Source organism: Glycine soja, chromosome 2 (assembly GCF_004193775.1).
Source record: "Glycine soja cultivar W05 chromosome 2, ASM419377v2, whole genome shotgun sequence".
NCBI classification, from domain to species: Eukaryota; Viridiplantae; Streptophyta; class Magnoliopsida; order Fabales; family Fabaceae; genus Glycine; species Glycine soja.
In genome coordinates this window covers 41,361,221-41,381,876 of record NC_041003.1, presented here as the reverse complement: position 1 = coordinate 41,381,876, position 20,656 = coordinate 41,361,221, and the positions used below count along the sequence as shown (strand labels likewise).

General features: G+C 33.0%; 4 protein-coding genes and 1 non-coding gene across 6 annotated transcripts; 2 read left to right on the top strand and 3 right to left on the bottom strand.

The window, feature by feature from the left end:
• The first annotated feature begins 242 nt into the window (after window positions 1–242).
• On the top strand, window positions 243–2,284 carry LOC114394798 (transmembrane protein 208 homolog). The gene is made up of 5 exons (XM_028356472.1): window positions 243–427; window positions 513–706; window positions 816–900; window positions 1,718–1,783; window positions 1,872–2,284. Exons 1-5 carry the CDS (start codon window positions 344–346, stop codon window positions 1,962–1,964), a joined length of 522 nt encoding a protein of 173 aa, XP_028212273.1. The 5' UTR covers window positions 243–343; the 3' UTR covers window positions 1,965–2,284.
• Window positions 2,285–3,037: 753 nt separating this feature from the next.
• Window positions 3,038–4,378, bottom strand: LOC114376334 (probable aspartic protease At2g35615). Its single transcript, XM_028334420.1, has one exon. The coding sequence runs from the start codon at window positions 4,376–4,378 to the stop codon at window positions 3,038–3,040; it is 1,341 nt and encodes a 446-aa protein (XP_028190221.1).
• A 614-nt stretch (window positions 4,379–4,992) lies between these two features.
• Window positions 4,993–5,064, top strand: TRNAM-CAU. Its single transcript has one exon. It is a non-coding gene; the product is annotated as a tRNA-Met (tRNA).
• Window positions 5,065–6,016: 952 nt separating this feature from the next.
• Window positions 6,017–10,934, bottom strand: LOC114394782 (autophagy-related protein 18b-like). Of its 2 annotated transcripts, none has more exons than XM_028356458.1 (11): window positions 10,740–10,934; window positions 10,588–10,661; window positions 10,448–10,521; window positions 10,213–10,322; window positions 9,800–9,891; window positions 9,494–9,606; window positions 8,865–8,984; window positions 8,294–8,439; window positions 7,786–7,902; window positions 7,468–7,533; window positions 6,017–6,445 (listed from the first exon to the last, which is right to left on the bottom strand). In XM_028356458.1, the coding sequence occupies exons 1-11, from the start codon at window positions 10,796–10,798 to the stop codon at window positions 6,310–6,312; spliced, it is 1,107 nt and encodes a 368-aa protein (XP_028212259.1). In that variant the 5' UTR covers window positions 10,799–10,934; the 3' UTR covers window positions 6,017–6,309. The 2 variants fall into 2 exon arrangements, with proteins under 2 accessions (XP_028212259.1, XP_028212266.1); XM_028356465.1 differs by having other exon boundaries at window positions 7,786–7,899.
• A 1,623-nt stretch (window positions 10,935–12,557) lies between these two features.
• On the bottom strand, window positions 12,558–18,015 carry LOC114394771 (probable LRR receptor-like serine/threonine-protein kinase At2g23950). The gene is made up of 11 exons (XM_028356448.1): window positions 17,685–18,015; window positions 17,473–17,605; window positions 17,313–17,384; window positions 16,976–17,119; window positions 16,661–16,732; window positions 16,454–16,513; window positions 16,232–16,332; window positions 16,015–16,146; window positions 15,578–15,922; window positions 14,413–14,792; window positions 12,558–13,660 (listed from the first exon to the last, which is right to left on the bottom strand). The coding sequence occupies exons 1-11, from the start codon at window positions 17,770–17,772 to the stop codon at window positions 13,271–13,273; spliced, it is 1,917 nt and encodes a 638-aa protein (XP_028212249.1). The 5' UTR covers window positions 17,773–18,015; the 3' UTR covers window positions 12,558–13,270.
• Between the last annotated feature and the right edge of the window lie 2,641 nt (window positions 18,016–20,656).

Genomic DNA, 20,656 nt, shown 5'->3' with positions numbered 1-20,656 from the left:
AAATTCTCCTCCTGGACCCCAACCCTATTCAGAAAATAGGCAAAATAATAATAATATTACCTACACGTTGCTTTGAATCTTTAATTATTGTTGTTTTGTCATGCATCCGTACTTTTCATTATATTTTAATCCAACACGTAGTTAGTTTAGTAGCACACGCTTACGTGACGTGGATCTATATCACGGAAAGAAAGTCAAAAGTCTATTGGGCTACAATATATGGCCCAATGAAGAATGTTGGTCCTGTTGGCCCATTATCGAAGTTCGGGTGTTCTGTTCCAGCAAGCAGAAGCAGAAGCAGAACTCAGGTAGCGTGCGGTTGTTGGGGGAAAAATAGAAAGCGATGGCGAATCAGGGTGCTAAGAAACGCAAGGAAGAGAACGCTCGTCACATGGCGAGGCTCCGCCAAATCATCATCGCCTGCAACGTACTCTCTCTTCTTCTCTTCAATTGTTTGTGATACTGTGGATTGGTGATCTAATTCTATGGTTTTCTTTTGAATTGATAATTAGGTTATCTATGTTTTGCTTAGAATGTTGGTGTTCCATTCGAGCTTCACCTGGAAGCACTGGATTGGGTTGATTGTGACTTCTTTGGCATATGTTATTCCCTATCAACAGCTCGCGAAGATGGCAACCCCTGCTTACGCTGAAGATGGTGAACTTTTAGATGGTGGATTTGATATGTCTACTGGTGGAGTTTGTGGGTATGTCTTTACTATTGTCTTATTTTTAGATCAGGATTTTTAGTACTCAACTTGTTCCTATGTGATATTTATATTTTGTTCCTCTCTTATTGTGAGTCGTCTTTTGCAGGTATTTACATGATGTTATCTACATAACATGCTTTGTGCAAGTCATGTCCATCGTCTCTGGAAAGTTCTGGTACACATATCTTGTGGTAAGCTGCATAATCTGTTCACAAATGTGGTATGCTTTTAGAATATTGGGTTTGTAATTGTTAATGTTATAGCTTTGCACTAAGGCTACTTCAAATAATGCATAAAGAGGGAAGCTTGGTGGTGTGTATATAGATGGTCCATCTTAGTGAGATGGTAGGAGTACTATCCAAGAAAGAGAGATTGGTCTTGAACTGTTAGCTAAGGGATGATGTCGTTAAACCTGGGAAAATACTTTATGAAATGGATGGGGTACAGAAAATAGCAAGTAACTATCATCCAAAATGCCTATACGAACTCAATTCATTATTTCAGGATGTCCTTGGTACACAGGCACAAAATTAATCACAAGTAACTATTGTTACCCCAACATATTAGTTTGTTAATTCAAGGATTATATTAGATTAGGTATTAGGTATTCCTATGCAAATTCAAGTGTGCTTGGCACTGGACTGCAATCATCTGCAGTCTAAATAGAACTGCACACTATCATGACCCTTATAATTATTCAACTTCATAACCAAAAGAAAATTATAAATTTGGTTTAAAAGTTATAAGCTATTGGATTTGAAACTACAATTGTGTCTGTTCTTTCTGAACTGCAGACCTGTTGGGACTGTGGACTGGTTGAATTTTGACTCTGTGTTGCCCTTTTCTGCCCCAAATATATATACATTTGCGGATAGAGTTTGATGTTGTTGTAATCAGTAACTGTATGTGCTTGACTTAAGGAATTCTGAAACCCTTTAAGCATTAGAAAAAGCGACAAACTACAGATTAAGTCAGTGACACAATTGCCCCTTGCTTGGCATTTGACAGATACCGGCTTTTGGAGCATACAAGTCCTTTGGTTTCATTAAAGGATTTTTGCCAGGGGGTTCAGAGGTACGGTCACCTTTGTTGATTAATGTTTACTTTAAGACCACATATAGAACCATGGTAACGTAAATTTCGTATGTCTTTTGTGAATTAGGAATCATTTGAAGATGAAAAGACCCGGAAGAAGAGGGAAAAGATGGAGAAGAAGGCATCGAGACCCAAGTTTGCCAAGACAAGAACTAGATAGTTTAATGTACGACACCCAGTTACACAATGTATCACAATATTCAAGATTGATGGAGGTTGCCCGGAAACTTTCAACTTTTGCGAACACATGCTACACAAAGTCTGAGATGTATTTCATGTATAACAAATTAATTTACTTTTTTATGCCCTCCAAGAACATGTATACTTACAAAGTTTAGAAAAGTATTTGGATAAGCTAATCTCTAAGGGATATTGAGATTAAGAGTTGTCAATTACGGGAAGATTCATCATCTTTATCAAATGACTCAACGTTAGTGAATGACGTGGAATTGCATAAATGGAGTTTAACCTTGTTGGAAATCTTACGTGGGTGTCAAAAATGAGCATTATGTACGACAGACAGGTAGCTAACAATAGCATATCAAAATCTCATACTATGGCACTTAATGTTAACGCACTATCATCTATTAATTTATTGCTGTACCAAAAAAGCCAAGCATGATATTGTGGGGATGAAATGATAAGACCTCTAATTACCCTTTACGCCTTCTAGGTGTTGAATTAATTCCCATGTAGATGTTACCTTTGCCTAGTTATAAGGTAAAGTGTTTGTGTACCAACGTAAAGTTCAGGCATATTACGTGATAAGAATAAGAAAATTCAATTTACTCAATAAGACATACGTGGCGTTTAGTTGGGCACATTTAAATATTCTTTTTGTTTTAGTATGCATGGTACAAGTATTATCCTCCATGAATCCACTAAGATTACTGGTGATGGTCGTAAATTTTTTATTTTGTAAAAATATATTAGTATAGTGACAAGACTTTGAGTAGTTTTTGTGTGTGTGTATATATATATATATATATATATATATATATATATATATATATATATAAAGTTCAAACTAGTCATTGCCAAAAAAAAAGTCATCTATGTCCTATGAGTTCTAATCAGAATGGAGGTATGATAAAACTCTCATTCCAAATTCAAAGGAATACATAATTGTTAAATCATACAAAAAATAAAATAAAATAAAATAGGACCTGAAAACTGCTAGAACCTGAAAAATGGACACTGGATAATGGAGACAGAGTTAGCACTAAGTTAAGCTCACCCATCAAGAAGTTCACAGTCAATCCTCTGAAAGTACACACGCATCCTATTTAAGTCATAGCCAACATTATAATTCTGTTGAGCCAACATTCCAATAGAAGAAAAGCTTTCATAGTCATCTCCAAAATAGTTCCCTGGAAGCATAGCCATGCAAAATTCATTCTCTGTGGTCTGAATAAACATACTTGTTACATCCAAGTCCAAAACAGCACCCTCAGCAAAATGAAATGTCACCAACGGAAAGCCACTTAGGTCCTGGCTTACCACACCACTATAGCACAAAGTATAAGGATTGTGCTTATCTTGTTGGGCCAAAACCAAAACCCCTTCAAGAAGATTCTCAACTTCAAAGCTTAGCACTTCAAATCCATATTTTGTAAGCCATGTGTGGTCGGCTCCAGAGTCAATTATCACTCCACTGTTATTATCTGTTATTGATCTTTCAAACAATGTTGGATCAATATCAAGCTTTCTCCCTCCTATACTTATAGCTTCTAGATTAACATAATACAAACCATTGATCACATTCAAAGTAGTTGAGTCACCTTGCATATTTGCTTTGTCCCCCAAGACTAATCTGTTAAACTTATAATTAGTATTTCTTAAGTTACCAATACAATATGAAAATTTCTTACCAAAGCTAGGTAGCAAAGAAAACCTTCCACTACCAAGTCCAAACACCCCATTGATTCCTTGGTAGGGGTATCCATTGGATGATATACTAAACTTACGACCACATCCAAATATCAAACTAGGAACTTTGATTATGCTTTCATCTATGGTCTCTAGTGTTAATTGTTCCCTAGCATAGATCCCTTGTGATGAGCCACTCCCAACATATTCAACACTGTATGGACACTCACCATTCACCACATCACATTTGTTACATTCACTGCATGACAAGTTAGAATATGTGGAAGATTTTGAAGGGTCAAATATTGGAACAGATTGCTGTGAACAAGATGAACAAGGATGACACATAACCCATGTAAGGCTGCTGCCAGTGTCCATGACAGCAAGTTGTGGAATAGGTGGTTCACCTATGGAGAAATTCATCAAGAACACAACATATCTGGGGCTAGGAACAAGATTGGAGATATAATCATTACTAAAAGTTTGCTTCAGAATTTTATGAGAGTAATGATCCCAAATGGTGTCTTTTGAATTGTAGGGAGATAATGATGATTCATGGTGTATGAGCTTAATCACTAGGTTAATAGTTGAGGTTGTGATGGTGGCAGTGGTTAAGGAGAAATGAAATATGAAAGGCAGTGAAACAAGTGTATAAACAAGTGGTGTTGCCATGACTACAGTTTCTTGAGCAAGTTTCAAATCCATTTTATGGAGAAATTGAGCTGCATTGACTAGTTAGTGAGTAGTGACTATTAGCTTAACTCCTTACGTGAAAACAACTTTTTCATGAGATGAAATAGTTGCTGAACTATTTTTACATGACTCGAACGGTTAGTTACTGAATTCTTTTCGCATTGAATTTGTTACCAAATTAGTCTTACTACACTTGTTTAATCTTCACTAAATACATTAGCTTCAATAAGTTTAGACACTAATAAATGAGATTAATGCCCAAACTTATTTTTTTACTTGGTATGTGCTGTTTTTTTTTTTTACAACTTTTTGTGTATGTTCTCAGAATTTAGAATTTTGATGTTCCTCAGATCAGCTTAATCGGTCAATTTGCAGAACATCATTGTCAGTGTGGGAATTTGATCTCATGATGCGTTACTTTTTGTTTTTAATTCTTAATTTGTTAGATGAGAGAGAATTTCAAATGAAATTTTCTTCGCTTTGACAAAGAAAAACCGAAGGATTTTTTTAATAAACTATTTACCGTATGTTTTCCTTTGGCAGCAAAACATTCGCAACAGGTCACAAAAAGTTATTTCTAAATTCAAAAAGTAATATATTACATGAAAACATTTATATATCAACAAATCAGAGTGGCGCAGCGGAAGCGTGGTGGGCCCATAACCCACAGGTCCCAGGATCGAAACCTGGCTCTGATAAAGAGTGGCTTCCGAAGGCTATTATTTTTAGTTTTAATTGTTTTCCTTTAAATAAAACAAACTTTTTGTTTAGTATTCTTTATATTACTTTGGTTGCATAGTATTTTTTTTTTTACATACACCTGCATTATCTTTAATCCATTTAGATAAAATATAAATCCAAAATTCATCTAAATGCTTAAATTATAAAATTATTTTTTCATTAATTCATTAATTATTTATATTTTCTATTTCATGTGATTATATATAATCATATTATCCTTATTTTATAATTTTATTTAATAAAATTTTATATTATATCAAATCAGTTTTTTCTACAATTATTTGTCTAATAATAAAGATGTTAAACATTTTTAATTATTTTAAATAATATTTATTTATAAATTATAACTTAATAATTATGATCATAACATTCAATCAAACTTCTATAAAAATTATTCAATCAACCTAGATTTATTTTGTATTATAATCAATTCTATTCAAACTTCAAACATTTTTAACATAATACGACTATTTTTTCGTGGATTTTTTTTTTTCAATACACAACTCAAATTCAAAATGTTACTTGAATCAATTTCTTTTTGTCGTTGTTTCTTTTTTTTTCATTCTACCTAAATAATTTATGTAACTGTAATAGAGTTTTTATGCATAAATTACAAAACCACACTTGGATTAATTTAATGAATAACTTGATGAATAAACTAATGTGTAAATAATCATATCTATTTACAATTCAAAAAACATTTCAACTTTGTATGTGGTTTTTTTATAACATATTTTCAAAAAAAATATTTCACGAGTAGATCAATTTTGTTTTCATTCCCGAGGAAGGGCATATTTTATCAGAATCTTTTCCCTGCATATATAATGATATAACTGCGAACATATTTATCAGTAATATATAAGACTTTTCCAATTGGTTGACACTACATACTCTATGTATATACTACTCTTTTTTTTTTTTAGTGAAACTACTTTATAAAATAAGAATATTCTATCCCAAATACACCACTAATTTACATTTTTTTTAATTCATTCCAATAATTTACATTTAAATGTTCTCTAATTTGGACTCATTGTTTCCTCCAAATAACACATTCATGTTGGCAGCCTCGACAGCTCTACCAGTTTCTTTGATTAACACTTCAACATTGGCAGCAGTAGTAGGTCTGGAAGTTTAAGTGTAGCATGTGATTCCTCAAGCTTCACAGTTATAGTTGGCGCTCTAAGAACACTTTATGTCACTCATGATGCCTTATCCATGGTCACAGTCAAAAGATTGAACTGGCGTCCTAAAGACCAAGATAATTCATTGTGAGCATCAATGCTTAAGTTGTATTCCTGGAAGTAACCGTTATAAGTTATTACGGACATAATGGCCCTGGAAAATTGAAAAATATAAAATTTTAGCAAACAAATAGATATCAAAAGTTTTCTGAAACATGGGAAGAACATAAGTTATGAAGAGCATTTCTGGAAAAGTTATTTGTGATAAATTGCTAATGCCACACAGCTTACCACATTTCAATGGCCATAGCTTTGAAGGGACCATTTACTTATCTTGTTTATAACGGTTTTGACTTTTGATAATTCTACACCTTTATATTGTACCTTGATTTCTATCAAACCACCCCAATTAATGTTTGGATTAAGATTTAAGAGTACTGTACTTATTTAATCGGAGAAACCTATAGAGACCCTAAGATTGGGCAGTTCTAGTTTCGAAATCTGAGACATGGATATACTGATATCAATGTCAGCAAAGTAGAACATAGTCCAAGTGGAATACAAAAATACAAGGCATGGCATTAAATACAATGACTTGGAGCCAAATTATTTCAAATTTCAATAGCTGCACCTTTAACATCAATAACAGGAAATGTAATTTTTACCCAGTAAAACTCAAATTTAATCCTAAATAAGTAAATATTCGATCCAACAAAAAATAAAGCTTCGATTTACGTAGTCACACTGAGCCTCACTTTGAAGGCAATAATGAAACATTAAAAGTTTATACTACACTCTGAACCCAATATCAGCAGAGGAGGAGATTCCAAAATTTGATCAGTATCCATAGGAAAGAGTCTCCTATCTAGAGCACAATTAATTATGTTCACTATATCATCTTTCATCTATTAATCTACAACATCCATCACCATGTATTTGTTACGGTTTCTTAATTGATTGTTGGCGTGGCTAAACAATGGTAGAATTGCAAAAAAGCATGCATGAACATACAAGCATGAGAAATATTAACTTCGTATTAATAATAGCCAAGAAGATATGTGCAGATGAGGCTTAAATCACATGTGCAGATGAATGGGGTAGAACGGGACATCAAATAAAGAGTTTCCAGTGGACTGTCAAAATCTGAGACCAATAGGTAAATAATGAGGCACTCACCTACAAGCTAGGAGTTCAGATGATGAGGAGTTGGTGACATTTTCAACCTTGCGAATTACAGCATAGCTGTATGACAAACAGCAGATTTAAAAAAATAATTTTAAATATGCAAATATTCTTACCAATATATAATAAAAAGTCCTCAACAAGGTTTGGTTAACACAATAAAATGTCAAGGTAAACAAAGTATTTTAGATTATGGAAATAAAGATCATATGAAATAGTTCCAAGGTTTAAACAGGTCAATATAAAAAAAATAAAAATAAAAAGATCTTAAATAAGTCATGAATCTAGATACATAACATCAAAATACTTCACCTTTTGACCCCTGCAGGGACAGCATTATGTAGTACATGATGATGAGCAGGATCCAGCACATCATGCACAGCATCAGGAATTATTGATCCAAGAAAACCACTTGATCTCTTGCTACTGCTGAAGTCATCAAATATACATAAGCTGACTTCCCAAATCCACTTCAGAGGAATCAAAATAATTAAGGGAAAAAAATATCACATTTTTTTCAAAGAGAAAAGGAAGCTTGTCCAAAATCAAAATTATATGGAAAACTAAAATCAGCTACAGCAAAGGTTGCACTTGTACACATTTATCACACAATAATTAATAGGACATCCACATCTTCCATTCAGTACTATTTGGTGACTAAGTCAAACGCAATAATTAATGTTTGCTTTAAATTTAAATCAGGCTGGCTTTACCTTCAGTAATCCACAGCAACCTAAATTTACATGACATATTAACTTGAGTTGAGTAGAACAATAAAGTAGTCTAATAGATGGGAAAGAGGGGGGGAAATTTTAAATACCTTGGACGTGAAGCAAATCCAAGAGTGAAAAGATGAATAGAACCAGAAGAACTTGAGGCTGCAAGAATATCTGGAAGCCGCTTTGATGGTCCAAATGAAACAGAAAATATAGTAGACGGATATGTCCCCCTTCTAAAGCTATATGACTGCGGAGAAAACATCAGTCTGGTTCTACACTTGATGCAAAATTGAACACAAAATTAAAAGATAAAAAACGGCTACAAGGTATATAATCAATCCATAAAGAATATAACTCATGTATGAATTACTTCAAAGAATGATGATGGAAAACAAAATAATAAAGAGCACTATTGACACAAAAATATTTGGTCCCATGAACAAACAAATTAGGGACTGGATTCTCAAGGTAAAAACTGAGTAAAAGGCCTGTGTGTTTTGACATGATATTAAAGGGACCTGCCAGATAATTGTATCATAATCTGATCTTTTATAACCAAAATCATTTTGTTTTCAATTTTAAGGAGAGAAAACACAGAAAGATGCAAGAAATAATGGCTGATACCATTAATACTCCCTATCAGTATTTACAAAATTGACTCTCATTCATCACCTTTGTTGCATCTGACACCAAATGGACTCTGATTATGGTCCCTTGCTCAGATGCTGTAGCTATGTACATTCCATTAGAAGAAAGAACCATTGCAGCTAATGGTGAACGATGAGCCTCAATCTGTAATTCAGGTTTTATAATAATGTTCATGAATATAAGTAAAAGATATAAACAACCATATATTAGTTCATATGTAGTATTAAAAAGAAAATATTACTGCCAGATAATAAAACAATGAAATAAGTCAATTACGGATGTGCAGTAAAACCCAAAACTTTTTCCTACTGTGCTCCCTAAAGAAGGAAATCCCACAATACCTCAAGTAGGCATTTACAGCATACAGTCCATGTCAATGACGAATATATTAACATAACTAGTTTTTGAAATTCCATAAAATAATGACAATAATTTTCATTCAAATAAACAAGAAATGCCAAATCATGAAAGCATTGAATAATATAAATTATTATTAAAAATTGAAAACCATGAAGCAGAATATTTGTCAGTTTTCATCATCTCACTAGGCTATATGATAGAGAAGGTAAAAAGCAAAAGAATTAGCGAATATTATGGTAACAAAGTCATTTATTTATTATATAAAACTATTCAGAAGGAAATTTATGTATAACCTCACAGTGTAAATGGCATTCCATGACATTATATAGCAATGCAGATCCTTTGGTAGTACTGGCAGGAAGAGCCAAGTAACATGCATCCAAACTAGGGGAAAAAGCGCAAAGTCCTGCAGGGAAAATTGCCTCAGAAAAGTATATGCATAATATAGCTGTTGGTTGGCATAATTAAAAGTTTAATTCACCATGTTTGTCACACTCCAATTGAGAATAGAATAATAATCTAACAAGTAAGAACTGCAAGTCAACAATTAATGTCTCCTTATTGAATGAAATAATATCACATATTGGTTCCAGCCTCACCTTTAATATTTGGCACTGTGTCAATAGTATCCAAGATTGTGAGACTATTTATTTCATATATATATGCTTTGTCTTGTAAAATGACAATGAGTCTGCATTATAGAGAAAACGAGAGATTAGAGTAATCTTAGTGACCAAGAATTTGGCAGTGCTACACTAAGTATTAGGAAAATAGCGTGATGCCCTAATCATAATATATTCATAAATAATCAGAGTGTCAAGCAATCAACTTCATAAAACCACCCCAACCCGAGCTTCATTTCGTTTGATGCCCACTTCATATTCCAATAATAAAAACACAACATAGTTGAAAGTAATGTTGTTTAACATTTTAATAAGGAAGCATTGGTAAACCTAAACCGAGACTAAACTAAAAAGAAGAAAAGTGCACTAGTGAAGATGGGAGGTTTGACCTTTGTCTATTCATGCGAACAGCAAGTATGGAAGTTAGAAAATTCAATTCTCTAAGAGCAGCTCCAGTGGTTGTATTGAATAAACAAAGACGGCGAGGAGACAAAGATGGCTGCACGTGCATCATGCATCAGTCAAAACAACAACACACTATCAGAGCCCGAGCCCGAGCCCGAGCCCAGGCCCAGGCACAGGCCCAAGCACACACGGTAAGGTAGTTTGATTACAGTACAGTACCTGATGACCAGCTCCAACGATAGCAAGAAGGTTGGAGCTAAACAGCATCTCAGCAATAACAAAAGCTCCAACCGCTACACGAAGGAAGGGGGAAAAAATTAACAAGAAAAAAGGTGATTAATTAAAGGAACTGAATTTACCTCTTTCATAACAAAGCCTTCCTGTATTAGCATCAAATATTCTAACACCATCTCTGGTGCCAACGGCAAAGTAACTGCAGTGAAAAAAGAAAGATATCAAGCGAACTTAAAGGTAAAATCAGGATTCATGATTTGAAAGAGAATTGACCTACCTGTGGTCCTGGTTGAAAGAAGCGCAAAGTAAAGAGGGCGAAGAAGATTGGTTGGTCATTGAATTGAATTTGATTAATAATTAATCATTGGGGTTCAAACAAGTTTTTTTTCACTGCTGCTCATCGATTAGTTTCATCACCTTCCCAATTCTTATGAACTTGTACTTATCCCACCCGACTCTACCCAATTCTTTTTCTTAATGGGGTATTTATAGATAATGCTTAGGAAAATTAAATAAAACTAAATTGGGATTTTTTTATAAAATTATTAAACTCTATTTATTGGTTGTAACTTGCATTTGCATTTATCTTTTAAAACTTATTTTACTCACTTTAAACCAAATAAGTGCTAGTAATAAGTCATCTTTTCAAATCAAATGATAAATCATTTTAAATTGTTAACAAAGATTAAATATGATTTTAATCTTTAAAAATAAGATGATATTTGTTTACTGTATCAAAAAATCATCTTTTAATCTTTTTTTATTTATAATAATGTGATGTATAATTTTTCTATGGTGTCATCCTTTTTGCTCTCTATTCTATTTTATGTTTCCTCTCTCTACTCTTTCTCCCTCTCATCTTTCTCCTTGTATCTTTTTCTCTCTCACTTCTCTCTTTCTTCTCTTTATGCACCATCATTATAAAATATTTTTTGTTGTCAATCAATAAAAATTATTGGTAATATAACTTTTAAAAATTATTATAAAAATTAACAAATTTATTATATTAAAAATTTATGATTAAATAATAATATAAAATATTTTATATTGTCAAAGCATACATCATTTACCAAATACGTGTTAAACATTAAGCAATCTTTAATACTTTGAAGTTAAATATTAAATACTTGTAAAATGTAAATTCTTCTGCCTTTAAATTATCAATAAGGATTAAATTTGGTTTTAATCTTTACAAATAGATGATTTTTTTTATTTCCTTAATAGATGATAAGTATTCAGTTTTAGTGTTTTAAAAAAATCATCTTTTAATCATTTATTTATGATAATGTGATATATGATTTTTATTTTTATAATTTTTTTTAATGCAAGTTAGGGACTCAATTTATGTTTTTTTTCTCGTCATTCTTTTTCTCTCTATTTTCTCTTTCCTCTCTTTCTTTTCTCTCACATCTTTCTCTTCTCCTTATGGTTTCGGCTTCACCTTTAATGAAGGGGATCCATACCACCATACCAGTACCACGCCAACAAAAAAAAAAAAAACTATACCAGTACCACACTGAATTTTAATACGTTCCAAAATTAAATTTTCAGAAACGGTTTGTAAATTACTCTGAAATAATATGTTATGTAATTAATTTTTTTAAAATAGTTTGTAAATCACTTCTGAAATTAAAATTTTAGAAATAACTTTTAAATCAATTCCAAAGTTAAACAAACATAATTTTCAAACAACAGTTTAAAAATAGAGGGATGTCACTTAAAAAAGGAAAAAAGAGCAGACAGTGAAAACTTTCATGATGAAGTTGATGTTTGGGTTGGACGGTACTTTAAAGTAAAATCCAGAGGCAGAGATTCTATTATAAGGTTGTGGTTTATATTCTGCATCACGATCTCATTGTAGGTTAGCTTTCCTCGTATCTTCGTTAGTTTTGTATGCTTGTGTTTTTGAGCTCCATTCAAAAAATAAAAAATCTACATTCTCCAAATTTAAACATAAATCCCCACTCAATAATCACACTTAGCATACTTTCATAATTAACCATTTAAACCACTTGTTGTAAACAAAAATCAATTACTTCATCTTAAAAGTATTTCGTAGAAGGTATTACGAGTCAAAGGAAAAGAAGCATAGGGGGAAAAAAGGAAAAATTGCACTATACGAGTAACGAAGACAGAAAGGTAAAAAGAACATAGGAAAAGACACCAAATTGAGAAAAAGAGCAAGCGTGACCCTGCAAAGCTATCAGATCGACAATGACCTCTAACAGCTCAAAAGCTCTCAGACCGTGACCATCACACACTGATGCTTTCAAGTTTGAACATACATATTGAAACTGATGCTTTCAAGTTTGAACATACATATTGAACAAGACAAACTGAGAGGACACTGCAAGATGCATGCCCATCTTCATCTTCAGTCAAATATCATTCTGTGGAAACACACCCTCTTGCCTCTGCTGCTGCTTCAGCTTCACAATCGATAGGAAAGAATCTGATGATGTTCCCTGTCCACCCTATACAAAGTCTACCGTGCGTATTGCGCACCCACCTACCCCATTTTCTACCATTATACATATTTTCCACCCAAATGCAGCACAACATGAGTACAAATGCACTAATAATACTAAATTGTTTATTTACAATATTACAAACCCAAATGACAAAAATTTTAGAATATATATACATTTGATTTGATTTATATATATATATATATATATTAATTATCCTAGAATAAGCAAAGCTAATTAAGAAGAGGAAAAGAAAAGCTAATTAAGATTTATGGCAAAGAAAACTCCTTTCTTTCTTTCTCCTTTTCTATCTTGCTGTTTTCTTTTCCACATTTACTGTTTATCTAGGACCAGAGAGTTCCATTGCATAGGATTCCAAAGACTGTTCATCATCATCATCCATTGTCATGCCAAACATACTGGAACGGTCATGAACGTCATCATCATGTTTTGAAGCAGAGGTAGGGCGGGATGAAGTATTGCTATTGTTGCCGTGGCTGGGGTTCATGTCTTGATTACCGTAATTATGTGAAGATGCCCACTTCTCAGCAAGCCCATCACCTTCAAGCATTCGAACCACTTCAGACATTTTAGGGCGGTGGGCTGTCAAATATTGAGTACACAGTAAAGCAACTTGCAGCATCTCCCCCACCTCTATTCTATCATAATTGTCTCCTAGCTCTTTGTCCACCAACACTGCAACCCTCTTTTCGTGTAGTATTTTCCTAACCTGCCACACAAAAATAGGGACGAATAACGATCTCCAGTCTCTGAAGTGTGAACAATTCTTTAAACCAACCTTCAGATATCTATTTTAAGGATCTGTACTAGCAGGTTATGAATCACCTGCTAAGTATCACCAACTCTCCAACACTCACAGTAGCTTTTTTTTTAGGGGGGTGGGGGGGGGGGGGGGGGACAAGGGGGTTTGGTTTACAGATAACAAAGAAACTATATTCACTGTATATTCCATTAATATCATAGTAAATACTAAAGGAAAAAAAAAAGATTCAAATCTTCCTTCATTAGCTGTAGATAGAAAAGCCCCTACTGTAATTTACTAACTGCAGCACCGAAGTCATCCACTGCTCAACAGCAATAACTAATATATTTCGACCCTCCATAGCGCCACATAACTAACCATTCTTATAAGTTATTAAGAGCAATACGAGAACCCATAATGGTTTTAACACAGTTGCTTGTCATCTCAGAGAAAACAAATCCTACAACATTAGAGAATTGATTTTCCTTTCCCCTCTTTCCAATAGGTAAGTATCAAGACAATGAGGTAGAAATTGTAGCCCAGTGCAGATGGGAATATTCAAAATAAATCATGTTCAAAGACAAGTCATGCATGAGGAACTCCTAATGAAGAGTAAAATATTGAATAAGCTAATTACTAGACTAACTACCAGATTATTATGTCATATATATTTTGGAATGCAACAAACAGTTTGTTTCGGTTGCAAAAAGTTGACTTACCCACTCTAGCATAGCACCTTTTTGATTCACTGTTTTCCCAAACTCGAGTGCTGTCATTCCAGTTATGAGCTCTAACAAGAGAATGCCAAATCCAAAGACATCTGTTTTCTCAGATGATTGGCCGGTGGAGAGGTACTCTGGTGCAATGTGTCCAACAGTGCCACGGACAGCAGTTGTGACATGGGAATCAGCATGGTCAAGGAGCTTTGCAAGGCCAAAATCTCCAACAACAGCCTCACAATAGTCATCCAGAAGCACATTGGCAGCCTTAACATCTCTGTGTATTATCTTTGGATCACATTGCTCGTGCAAATACAGAAGACCTCTGGCAGCTCCAATTGCTATCCTCTTTCTTGTGTTCCAATCTAAAGCTGGTTTTCCTATCATACCACATACATGATATATTAAATCACAAGGAAAGTGAAAGTACAAAGATTCAGCAACTAAATCATTCTTGAAATACAGAAAACCTTGAAGGTTAAACAACAAGCAGTTGGCAGTACTCATTAAGAAAAACTTTCAACACTTTCCATTCCTATGCTATTTAAAGGCAAAATCCATTGGCTTTATAGCTACTCTTGCTAGTAGCCACAAAGAGAAACATTTTTTTAAATGCCTAGGATAAACATTTTTTAAAACCAGAAAGAAGTAATCCAATCAGTTTAATTTAATATGTAATGATTAGGATACGAAATTACCAACTACTGTTTGTAGGTGTATGTGTATCCCTGATCTTCAGACGATTCAGACCATTTCTAGCCTATCATTCAAAATTATAACAATTTGCCAAAATTTATTTAATGGAATGCATTAAGATTGTGAACACCAACGAGAAATTGTGAGCATGATTTCATGTTTTAACATTAAAAAGTAGGCTTGACATCCCAAATTACTTTTTCAAAAACAAAAGAAAAGAGAAAGGAAATATAAAATGTCCTAGATAATGTCCCACATCCCAAACCATATTATATTAGACTACAATTTGGAACCAGCATCAAGGCCCTTCAACCATGAAAATAAGACAACCAAAACATGACAAATGCAAATCACAAGAATAAAACAGGGTTCAAGTACAATAAGTCAAGGTAGACAATGTTGCACTTAATAAAACATATCTTATTCTATGATCACATGAAAGACCTCTGGCATGGAGAGAGTTACCAACCTCTGAGCCTGGAGGCCACACTGCCATTAGACATATAAGGATAAACCAAAAGTTTCTCATTAGGAGTAGCACAGTATCCAATTAAGCGAAGTAAATTGCGATGAACTGCCAAGCTGATCATCTCCAACTCGGTTTGGAACTGTGATTCACCAGCACTACCATTTACATCTTTCAGCCTTTTCACTGCCACCATTGTGCCATCTCCAAGCTTCCCCCTATAGACATTGCCAAAGCCTCCAGCACCAAGAATATTCTTAGAGCTGAAATTATCCGTTGCATGTAGCAGCTCTCTGAAACTGAAATGTTTCAGATTTCCCAAGCTAAGAACTCCCTCTTCCTTACAATCTGCAACAATACCACAATCATAAATACTAATATCCTAATCATACCAATCCAGTACCATATAATCCAAGAACCTCAGTTACAGTGCTACCCACCGCTGATATAAAGCATGGCTCCGTGCTGTCGTTTCTTTCTATACCACAATAGCCCAAAAAGCAAAAGGATGAGGGAGGCGCAGCTAAGACTGACCCCAAGTGCTATTGCTAGTCTTTTAGACTTGTGTTTTCCTATAAACAGAAATGTAATACATGTTTAAAATGTTGTATAAAGACAAAGATGAGATACCAAGAAGGTGGAGGTAAAAGGACAAACCTTCTGATGACACTTGGGAGAAAGAAATGGGCATGAGGGTTGCTGACCCAGAGCAACCTTCAGTGGTGCTGCTTCCACAAACTAATGGGTTCCCCACAATACTACACAAACAGAAGTAACAGTGAATCAGGACAAAAGAAGCACAATTTAAAACTTTAGTAGAATAATAAAACACTACCGTGTCCACAAAACAAGCACAGGAGGAAATAAGAGACAACATACTTGAATGACCTGGCTGGGAACTTTGGCAATGGTCCACTGAGATTGTTATAAGACAAGTCCCTGAGAACAAAGATTTAGCACATCAGATTTTCAGCAGAAGAAATTGACAAATAGCAAGAAATGAACAAGAAGCGTGTTGTTTCGAATTTCAAGACACTGACGTGTGAGAATGGGGAAAAACTGATATATTGATATAACTACACTCACAAGAAAGCAAGCTGTGGGGTTTTGGCCAGTGACACTGGAAAGGATCCGGACAAATTATTGTTGTTGAGTCTCCTGCTCCCGTAGCGTACAAAGAAACAGTGACTTACATTTCATAATTCACACAGCAAGATTTGAAGCAACAATATCCCAAAGCATAAAAAATAAAATATACTTTACACCTCAACGAAAAAAAAGGCAAGTCAACAAGGTAAACAACAGATAGTGGGCATTGGCCAATTGTTGGTTAAATAATTTCCCGCACTTTCTTTAGCAAAAAGAGAACTAACTAAAATCAAGGAAACAATAATTACTCACAAGTACTGGAGACTATTCAATAGACTAAGAGATGCAGGAATCAGCCCTGAGAAACGGTTATTGGAAAGGTCTAATGTCTGAAGCTTGGGAAGGTTTCCAAGTGCCGGTGGTATGTTGCCTGAGATATTGTTGTTCTGCAGTAATCTGCATTCAACCGCTGTTAGAACACACCACAGAACATAAACCACTCCACTCCACGAGAATCATGCTGAAACTATGCCAGGTATCTATCTAGCAGGGAATGACCGTTACAGACACAAAAAAAAAAAAACATATAATAAAATACGAAGAAAAAAAAGTAAGAGGAAAAAGGAGAAGTTCCGAAAGATGGTCTCACACTTGTCGAAGATTTGTTAGATTTCCGATAGATGGAGATAAAGTTCCGGAGAGAGATTGGCTAGGCGCTCCACTGCATAGAGAGAAAAGTAAAAGTGAAAGTGAGAAAGGAAATGCAGAAAAAGAGAAAGAGAAAGTGGTGATAATAGTAAAATACTAACAGGCCTATGACAAGGTAATCAGAAGAGCAAGTGATCATGGTCCAGCTGCAAGCGTCGACGGAGTATTCATCCCAGTTGTTGAGGACGCCGTGTGGGTCATGGAGAGCTGCCTTAATGTACATCAAAGCCTCCACTGCACGCACAATTATATATCAATTAAGGGAATCTTAGACTTGGAGAATGAATGTGAAAAATAAGCGTGTTTAGTAGACCTTCGGGGTTGCGAGGCTGGGAAGCGGAAGAGAGAGTGTAGCGTGAGAAGAAGAAGAAGAAGAAGAAGAAGAGAGAGTGGAGAGCCATGAGAGCATGGAACAGGGAGGGAGGGACAGAGGGTGATATGATATTAAGTAATGAGTAAGAGAAGCACGTCAGCAAAGGCCGGGTTGAGATGGAAGAACAAGACTCCTAGACTAGACTGGACCGGTGGTGTCTCTCTCTCTCTCTCTCCTCTTTTTTCTTTTTTGTGTTGTGTGTGGCTTGCTTTGCTTTTTACTCAGGCAGAAGAACGTGAGGGAGCCCGCCAGAATCAAAACGTCCATCAGATGTGTAGTTCAGTACCTGCCTACTCTATAATATATATTATTTATTACTATTCTTATTGCTTCCTTCTGCCGCTTTTTTCTTTTTTGTTCTATTTACTATTTTTATACAAATATATATATACATGAGAATTTTAATCAATTTTTAATTTTTATATTTTTTTAGCATACTCAAGTATTGATTTTTTATATCAGAAACAACTAATCTTTCACATTTTTAAATTTAATTTTTTTTATTTTTAGTGAACAATTTATCACTGTGTTACAGTTCCATAAGCTAAAATAGATGTTTATCTTTTTTATATGAAAAGTTGTTACTGAATTGTTATTCAACCAATATAACGAGGTTCACGACCCATATATAAGACTTAAAATTTATAAATTAAAACTTATTATTGTAAAAGATTCTTGTAATATTTAATGTAAAAATCTTGAAATAATTTTTAATTCAGCTATAATTTAATTTCAATTTATATTTTTATTAATTTTCTTGTTTAATTAAAATATGGGTAGCAAATATGATTATAAGTAGGTAACTACTTAATGATTGTTTTATTACTTTTGACATACATTTCACACAATAATTATTTATTTGTTTTCTTAATTTTTGCTTAATTTCATCCCAAATAGCTAGAATTTAATGTTTTCATACAACTATAGTCTTATAAATAAAATTTTAAGCATTTATTAATTTTTATTATGTTTTTATCAGAGTTTTAGAACAGCAAGAGAGAGGAAGTTTGTACATAGAAGAGCACGTGATGGTTGAAGAGTAGAAGCAGATGGCCATGTTAATTTCAATACAATTTGAGAATTAATTTTAAAGAAATAGTGTCAATGAGTTGGGCTCAGCCAGCGAGCAAAGTCGACTATAAAGTGTGTTTTGGATTTTGCAAAACTCACCCATCAAGCAATGCATTAAGTGAAATGACGAGACAAGGACCTTGGATTCAATATAAAAGAACATTATCATGAGATCTAAAGAGTATCAACCTAAAGCTTCGTGTAGAGTGAAAAAACATTGTTGCATTGATTTCTATTTCATTCTTCACTTCATTCCTCTTGTATTTCTTCGTGTAAAGGCTAAACTTTCTATTGGGAGTTTACTTGTCAAAAACTCTTGATATAATTATTTTTATTATTTATTTAATATTATTTCAATGTTATTGTTTCCTTTTAAATAATTTTTTGAAAAAATACGAGTTAATATCCTAATTATTATGTTATATCTATAATCATTAATTGACAAATTAGTGGATACAAAAATATAAGAATAAGTTCTTATGTCAAATAAGTTTGTTTTAAATCAAACAAACTTCTAACCAAGTTAAACTAGCTTGTAACTATTAAAATATTTATTTATATTTTTAGATTAAATATATAATTTAGTACATGTACCTTTCACGCATTTTATTTTGGTTTTTATACATAAAAGTTGGTCTATATACATGCCAATGTTATTGATTTCAATAATTTAGTCCATTTATCATACATTGACAGTAAATTCAAAGAGTGTATTCATTATTTGATCCTTATATTTGTAACTAATTTTTCTCTAAATTGTTACTATTGTGATTGTGTATAGAGTTATTTATACTCTAATATGATTTTTTAAAATTTTATAACATATTTTTTTATTTTTCATTTATTCTACCTTTATGCAATTTTTAAATCTATAATATCGAATAAAAATATTTAAAAAAATATAAATGAATAAACTCTTAATTTATTTTTAAAGTGTTACTCTCTCATTTTTTTTCTTTTTTATAAATTTTTTTTAATTGTCTATTATATTAACTAGTATATTTTAAGAAAACTCTTAATTAATTAAAAATTAATAAATACTAGAAACTTAATGAAATAGTTTTTTGTGTCTATTGTTAGGATGGGAAAAGATGAATAATGATGGACTACATGTACTAATTGATGATTTTTGGATGACATTAAAGAAGAATATAAAACAGTGGTATCCAATTGTGATTAGTGTTTTGAAGCATTTGTGATTGAGATTTGGGAGGTGCAGGGTACTGATCCTCATAAAGTAAAGCTGCTTGTTGATTTGACATAGACTCCCTGCACTGCACTGCGCAGCCAATTGTTCCGTCCAACGACACTCAGTAGTGGGTCCCTGTTTTTTTGTTATGTTCGCTCTTCACACACTCATCATTCTTCCTTTGCTTTAGTTCCCTTTTACCAGACTATTTTTTTTTTAATTATAAAGTATTGTATAAGAGACAAAAATTATTTTGAAATAATTATTATTTTAATTTTTAAATATAATATTAATTATTTCGTTTCACTCATATTCGTTTTTATATTAATAATAAATAATAAATTTTATAATATTGTCATTCTTTTTATAAAACAATGTTGGACATCAATTATTTTAGGAAAAAAAGTACTACTTTTCTTTAAGAGTTAACTTAACTTGCTATTTTAGTTGTAACTTACATACTGGACTATAAAAAAAATTTATATACTAACTAGTCATTACTTTATGGTAATATAGTACAAGTTTATAATTTTTTTCATTTATTATTAATTTTTTCATTGTTTTGTAAATTTATTTATTATTAGTTCTTTTGAAAAAAAGTTAATAACAAATGAACAAAAAATTAAGAAATACATATAAATTTATTAATTTA

Coding starts and splice junctions, on each gene's coding strand:
- LOC114394771 (XM_028356448.1), bottom strand. CDS start 17,772: ATGGCTCTCCACTCTCTCTTCTTCTTCTTCTTCTTCTTCTTCTCACGC. Junction 16,733..16,975: donor TTGAATAGTCTCCAGTACTT/GTGAGTAATTAT, acceptor CTACGGGAGCAG/GAGACTCAACAACAATAATT. Junction 15,923..16,014: donor AGCCATGCTTTATATCAGCG/GTGGGTAGCACT, acceptor GTATTGTTGCAG/ATTGTAAGGAAGAGGGAGTT.
- LOC114394798 (XM_028356472.1), top strand. CDS start 344: ATGGCGAATCAGGGTGCTAAGAAACGCAAGGAAGAGAACGCTCGTCAC. Junction 707..815: donor TCTACTGGTGGAGTTTGTGG/GTATGTCTTTAC, acceptor CGTCTTTTGCAG/GTATTTACATGATGTTATCT. Junction 901..1,717: donor TCTGGTACACATATCTTGTG/GTAAGCTGCATA, acceptor GGCATTTGACAG/ATACCGGCTTTTGGAGCATA.
- LOC114394782 (XM_028356458.1), bottom strand. CDS start 10,798: ATGACCAACCAATCTTCTTCGCCCTCTTTACTTTGCGCTTCTTTCAAC. Junction 10,662..10,739: donor TCTTTCAACCAGGACCACAG/GTAGGTCAATTC, acceptor TTTTCACTGCAG/TTACTTTGCCGTTGGCACCA. Junction 8,440..8,864: donor TGGTGTCAGATGCAACAAAG/GTGATGAATGAG, acceptor TTTTCTCCGCAG/TCATATAGCTTTAGAAGGGG.
- LOC114376334 (XM_028334420.1), bottom strand. CDS start 4,378: ATGGATTTGAAACTTGCTCAAGAAACTGTAGTCATGGCAACACCACTT.